The following is a 7,392-nucleotide window of genomic DNA, read 5'->3' as shown; positions in this document are numbered from 1 at the left end:
AAGAACATGGACTGTCGAAGGCTTCGCAGACATTTGGAGAGCCTCAAACAATCATGGGCTTGAGCAGCGACGCTAATAGCCATGGACACCGTGTGTGCTGCAAGAGCTGAAAGGCCTGAGGCTTGTGTAAAAGCAAACGGTGATCATTTCGAATGAAAATTTAAAATTTTTTTTCTTTAATAATTAAATAAAATTAGCTTCATTAAAAAAGGTATTATGATTTCATACACGGACTTAACTTGTAACAGAACTAAGTATAAGTATATATGTATATTTCTTTTTTGCTGGTGGTCTTGTGAATTTTCTCCAGATGAAACATTTCGAGCACTCGTTATAAAGAAGAAAATAGCCAAATGATCGAAGTTTAATGGGCCACTAAACTGTGTACAGAGAATTTTTGCAAAAATCTTTAGATACTTTGTGAGTAAAAAGTTGGAAAATTTGTTGCAACGAAAAAAAAAATGGTATAAGCTATATTTGTATAAAAAAATAAGTAAGATATAAATAAGAATACAAATATGTAAGTAAGTAAAACTTTTTTTCACGCTGCTATTATTGTGAACACGCTTGTATACGTGAATATGAGCGCTTGTATGATATGAAATTGTAAGTGCTCCAAAAATTTATCAATAGCTAGGCAGTTATTTGCTATTGTATTACCAAATGGTTTGCAGGGACCTAAATTTAGTGCTTTGGGTGAATAGCAGAGTAAGTGAATGTTAGGACTAAGCCAATGTTGGTAGATAGATTGCTGGTATATATAGGTATAACCGTATGTGTGTTAGGGCGGGGCCAATTTGTATTGGACGATTTTTTGGACATCGTTATCGGCATTTCCGCATTCTACTTGGAATACTGAGAAAAGACGTCCATTAGAGCATAGCTCTAAAGTTAATTTCGAGCCATCTAAATTTTAATAGAAACTTTTAATCAATACGAAAATAGAGAAAAAGGACAATTCGGGTATAACCATAGAAAAAGCATATAAAATAAAAACAGTTTTAAATAAGTTGCTGAATTTAAAAATAAATATTAATCATTCACAAAAAACCAAAACACACTAATAAAAAAATTTAATGGTTTTTGGGTTTTTTTTTAGTTTTAGTTTGAGTTCCATATAATAAAAAAAATTACATAGTCACTGTGTAGTCAACGAGCATTTTCGTTAACTGTTCTTTCAACGAAAAGAAAAACACGCTATTCCGAAAAATACAATTTATTTTATATACATATATATATACATATATTCGAAGTTAAGGTAAATAGAAAATTACGGCACGGCGCCTCGAATTAATCTGCGCGACGTGGTATACGATCCAATTGCGACTGACTTTGCCCTGCAGTTGGGCGTAGATATATACTTTCTTTGATTGCTGCGCAGAGAAATTTCCCAAAGTTTGTATGTATGTATATACAGGTGTTAGAGTGCATGAGAGAGGGCAAGTGCCGCGTTTATGTTGGTTGCGCTGACTGCGCTACTTTCGGCATAACCAAACATCCTCCCCCCGTTGGAAGACTCGGGCTTTCAACCTCATCCTGTTTTGGCAATGGGCATAGCTTTCGGACGGCTCTTCGGATGACTCCATTTGCAGTCTTTAGTACAGCGACACGTGCCACACGATCTGATCCATATATTAGTTCAGTGACTCTTGCTAGGGGCCACTTGAGAGGAGGCAGATTTTCGTCCTTTACTAAAACTATGTCGTTGATGCAGAGTTCGAAATTCTGTGTGCGCCACTTTGAGCGCTGCTGCAAGGTAGTTAAGTACTCCTCACGCCAACGTGCCCAAAATATCTGCTGGTAGTATGATACGCGCTGCCATTGATCCAAACGATTAAAGTTAATCTTCGTGACATCTGGTTCAACGTAAGTAGAGATAGGAGCAGTGCCAATGAAGTGAGCTGGAGTTAGAACGTCTAAATCAGCCGGATTCTCTGAAAGTGGAAACAAAGGTCTTGAGTTAATAATTGCCGCTATGTGGCAAATAAGTGTGCGCAGTTCATCGAAGTTTAATAATGACGAGCCCACCGAGCGATGAAAATGATATTTCGCAGTTTTAACGGCCGCTTCCCAAAGCCCACCAAAGTGTGGAGAGCGAGGTGGAATGAAATGCCATTCTATGGTATTGGCTAGACAAAATTCATGAACTGCTTGCACATGATTATCGCTCAGGAATAAACGTTTTAATTCTGCCATCTCATTCTTAGCGCCCACAAAGTTGGTTGCGTTGTCCGACCATATACGAGTGGGGCGACAACGCGTTAGGATGAACCGCTTTAGTGCATTTAAGAATGCCTTCGTTGATAAGTCTGCTACGAGCTCCAAGTGCACAGCTTTCGTGGCGAAACATATGAATATGCAAATGTAACATTTTATGGGCTGCTTGTTGCGTATTTCGTTTTTATAATGGAATGGTCCACAATAATCGACGCCTGTGACCATAAATGCATAAGATGAGTTTACCCTATCTTCCGGAAGATCAGCCATAATATGTTCCGCTAAGTGCGGTTTAGCTCGAAAGCATAGAGTGCATTTGCTGACAACGTTCGAAACAGTTTTTCGTCCGCCAATAGGCCAATACTGCAGCCGAATGTATGCTAGTAGGGAACGAGGACCCGCGTGCAAATTGCGCCTATGAAAATGCATAATGATTGCCTGAGTGACAGGATGACGCCTCGGCAGTATGACTGGATGCTGCGCCTCGAAGTCCAGAGCTGAATTTTTCAGTCGTCCACCCACACGAAGCAATCCACAACTATCGATGAACGGTGAGAGCGACGCAATGCAACTAGATGCCTTCACACCTTGACCGGCTTGAAGGAATTTGAGATCCTCTTTGAAGTGAAGCCTTTGGATGGTGCGCAGGAGTAGTTTTGTGCCACGGCGTATGCAATCAACAGTCAATCCAGAAAGCCGCAAGCGATTTTGGAACTTATAAATGTAACCAAAGACATGCTGTAATTTTTCAAATGAATTTATGAATTTACACCTGAGTGTTATGTCGACGTACTCAGATGTCGCAAATAACACCCTTTTGCGCATTTCTGGAAGTTGACTGACTTGACTGCAAGGCTTTGGCCAATTGTTTTTATCTTGAGCTAAAAAATCCGGTCCATGCAGCCATAGAGATGAGTTAATGAGGTCGTTAGAGGTTGCACCTCTGGATAAAATATCAGCTGGGTTAAACTTCGTAGGCACGTAGCGCCATTCCATACCCGCAGTCAACTCCTGTATAGTGGCTATGCGATTAGCTGTAAAGATTTGAAATCTTGAAGGTTCGTCGCGGATCCAGGATAACACCACCGCCGAATCAGACCAACAATAATATCGACACGAGAAAAGTTTCATTTGAGCTATTTCATGCATGAGTTGCGCCAACAGGGAGGCACCGCACAACTCCAGCCTTGGAACCGTAAAAGTTTTTAAGGGCGCTACACGAGATTTTGAACATAGCAGTTGCGCCTGGTTTCTTCCTTGACTGACTGACACGACGTAAAGACAAGCTCCGTATGCTTCGATGCTGGCGTCACTAAAACCATGAATTTCATAGGCGCCATTCTGCTGGATTGACAAACGGGGAAACTTTATTTGCGGTATGCGGCCAAAATCTGCACACAAACTAAGCCACGATGAATGTAGTGATGAAGGCAAACTTTCATCCCAGTCAAGCCTTTCTTTCCAGATTTGTTGAAGAAAGATTTTGGCCTTCGAAATAATAGGGCCGATGAGACCGAGTGGGTCATAAAAACGAGCAATAGTTGACAAAATGGACCGCTTGCAATGTTTTGATGAAGGCTGCATTGGTGAGAACGCGAACAATAGGCAATCTGATGCAGGATCCCAAGTTAAACCGAGTGTTTTAGTTATATCGCTTCCATCGTCGAACTTAAGTAGTGTTTCTCGATCATCAGGTGGTATCGTCTGCAACAATTCAGGATTATTGGAGCACCACTTTCTTAACTTGAATCCTCCTTTTGCCAGCAGCTTTGTAGTTTGACTCATAATTTCCTTGACTTCTTGAATGGACTCACCGCCTGTAATAAGATCATCGACATAAAAATCGCGCTTTAATATTTTTGAGCCTATGGGGTAGACAGTTTGTTCATCAATGGCTAACTGGTGCATCGAACGAATTGAGAGGAATGAAGCTGGTCTTGTACCATAAGTGACTGTGTCAAGTTTAAAGACGTTGACCGGCTGCTGTGGGGAGTCACGCCACAAGATGCACTGCAGATAACTATCGGGCTCTGAGACTCGTACACAACGATACATCTTACATATGTCACCCATCAAAGCGATTGGAAAGGTTCTAAACCGAAGCAATGTGTTGAACAGCTTAGGTTGGATGGTGGGTCCTGTCATAAGCAAGTCGTTCAACGAGTATCCAGAAGACGAAGCCGCAGAGCCATCGAATACAACGCGGAGTTTTGTAGTTGTGCTCTCTTCCTTCAAAACACAGTGGTGTGGCAGAAAGTATTTGCAATACCGCAGATTGTTTTTAGTAACCAGTGACATATGCCCTAAATTCAAATACTCCCGTATGAATGCTGCATATTGGGCCTTCCGCTGTGGGTGGCGGTCCAATTTTCGCTCTAGATTAAGAAAACGACGAAACGCTTGTTGATAAGAGTCACCCAAGAGGTCAATATTAAATTTTGCTGGTAGCCGGACCGAATAGTTCCCTGTAGACAAACGCAAATAATTGGCCTTAAAATGCGCCTCGCAGTCGAACTCTTCCTTGGAGTATGTGGCGACAGATTCACAGCAACTTTCAACCTCCCAAAATCTACGTACTAGTTGATCGATTTGAACATTGGATTCGTAACCTATGTCAAGTGATGACTGTGCGGCCAATATCGCTCCCCTTTGCCGCTGCGATTCACCACCTGTTACAACCCATCCTAACCTAGTTTTCTGTAGGCACGGTAGACCGTGAGCTAACTTTATTTGTCCAATGCATAAGAGATCATAGAAGAGGCTGGCTCCAATAAGCATGTCTATTCGTTGCGACTTGAAAAAACCTCGATCTGCTAAACAAATGTTCGACGGTATTTTCCATTTAGAAATATCCAAAGTAAAAGAGGGTTGATTGTCCGTTATGTTAGGAGCAACCAACGCTGTAATGCAGGTAGAGTACTCTGAGTTTTGAGACTGAATATTAATATTGACAGTCAAACCATCAGAGGCGAAGTTTGCATTACCAAGACCCGATACGTAGGTGGATGACTTGGTTTTTCGCAACTGCAGTTGATGAGCAAGACGAGACGTAATAATATGCAACTGCGACCCTGAGTCGAGCAGTGCACGACATGGTACCCATGTACCTGCGCTGTTCTTAACGTTGATGACAGCAGTGGCTAGAAGCACAACATCAGGACTGAGATTCTGAGCAGATGTGACAATTGACGTTGTTCGTGAGATTGCAGCCAAGGTGTGGTGTGCGACTGAAGTTGAAACAAGCTTAGAGGTGTTTGGAGGTGCTAATTGGGAGGATGCTTGCACTGAAGATGCAGGACCTTGTGACGACATTAGTGAAGAAGAGGAGTCGATATGGAGCAGACTGTGGTGCTTGGATCCACACGTACGACATAGACCAGCATTGCACGTTCGAAGCTGATGGCCTTTTCTGAGGCAGTTTAAACACAAGGCAAGCCTTTTGACCTCCTTGAGACGGAGTTGTGGAGATAAATTTAAAAAAGGGGTGCATGAATATACAGCATGGTCTGTGTTGTCGCAAAAAACACAGCCATTGGTTGAATTGTTTGTATTGTTAGTAGCAATAAATGATTTTCTACCATGGTTAATAGTTCTACTATTTTTTCCCACCTGAGAGCCACGAGTATACGCTGCCATGGAATGTTCTACATTCTCCAGCCTTTGACAACGCTTCTCCAGGAAACTTGTAAACTGCTCCCATGAGGGTATGAGATCTAACGGCGCAGCTTCCTCCCAATTTGCCTGCGTGATACTGTCGACTTTTTGCAGAAGAGTGTGTACGATTATACACCCCGCTATTTGCTCCGAAGTCCCCATGGTGCGTAGGGCGCGCAGGTTTGCATTTACCACGTCGGGGTCACCAAAATGTGTAGTCAACGAGCATTTTCGTTAACTGTTCTTTCAACGAAAAGAAAAACACGCTATTCCGAAAAATACAATTTATTTTATATACATATATATATACATATATTCGAAGTTAAGGTAAATAGAAAATTACGGCACGGCGCCTCGAATTAATCTGCGCGACGTGGTATACGATCCAATTGCGACTGACTTTGCCCTGCAGTTGGGCGTAGATATATACTTTCTTTGATTGCTGCGCAGAGAAATTTCCCAAAGTTTGTATGTATGTATATACAGGTGTTAGAGTGCATGAGAGAGGGCAAGTGCCGCGTTTATGTTGGTTGCGCTGACTGCGCTACTTTCGGCATAACCAAACAGTCACTTTATTAACGCAATATTCAAAAATTACATATACGAGAAAAATGCTCTACTTTATAACTCCTATAAATTATTGCTGTATAACTCGTAGTTTATTTAATAATACAAAAATTTAAATTACATCCATTTTAGCCATAACTTTTGCTTTTGGTTTTGCAAAGGCGCTTTAAAATTCGTAGTCTCAGTTGATGGTCATTCCGCTGATTCGAAAATCGGGACAACTTGTAGTACTTTGGCAAATCCTTGGCTTATAATACGTTCACATATCTATAAGTAGATTATCTACTTTTCAACTCCCAATAAGTAATTCAAAAGCAAGATTACCCATACCAAATTTCTCTCCGGAAGTCTGAGATTATAAAATAATCCTAAACTTTTTTACATAGAACCCTGTGTTTTTTGTGTTATAGATAAATATTTTTACGAATGTAAAGAGAAACGTCAAAATAAAAACTAAATAAAAAGGAAGCCGGCAAAGAAATCAGGTTTGTAGAGATATTCTAATAAAATTTTTGTTAGGTATTACTAACTAAGCATATAAATGCAGACATGGACAGAAAATAACGTGTGTCCATAAACGTTTATTACTCATTATAAAATGTATATCGAACTTCGAATGCGTATTGCTGCCAACCTCAGTAAACGTCGTTTACGCATTTCGTCCGACTGTTTATTACTGGTAGCCAATTGCACAATTAAATTAGTTATTCCTTCTCTATGTATTTTCTTCATATCCTTAATAATAATTAAAAAAACCAAAAACTCCAAAATAATATATTTCACCAAAGCAATTTCTATGAACAAAATCCTTTCAAAGCAGTATTGACAGCTGATTGTCAATTTTGGAGGTAATCTGCCATATGTCAACGGGTAGATTAATTTTGTGGATTTATTGCTAATTACTGCATATGTGAACGTCCTTTTACGAATTATCGCGATTCTATCATAATTTTC

General features: G+C 40.5%; 1 protein-coding gene across 1 annotated transcript; it reads right to left on the bottom strand.

The window, feature by feature from the left end:
• Window positions 1-1,452: 1,452 nt before the first annotated feature.
• LOC129235906 (uncharacterized) lies at window positions 1,453-5,529 on the bottom strand. The gene has a single exon (XM_054869982.1). The coding sequence runs from the start codon at window positions 5,527-5,529 to the stop codon at window positions 1,453-1,455; it is 4,077 nt and encodes a 1,358-aa protein (XP_054725957.1).
• Between the last annotated feature and the right edge of the window lie 1,863 nt (window positions 5,530-7,392).

The sequence above is a fragment of the Anastrepha obliqua genome, chromosome 1, assembly GCF_027943255.1.
Source record: "Anastrepha obliqua isolate idAnaObli1 chromosome 1, idAnaObli1_1.0, whole genome shotgun sequence".
In the NCBI taxonomy this organism is placed as follows: Eukaryota; Metazoa; Arthropoda; class Insecta; order Diptera; family Tephritidae; genus Anastrepha; species Anastrepha obliqua.
The sequence above is the reverse complement of the archived record's forward strand: the minus strand, read 5'-3'. Positions and strand labels throughout refer to the sequence as shown.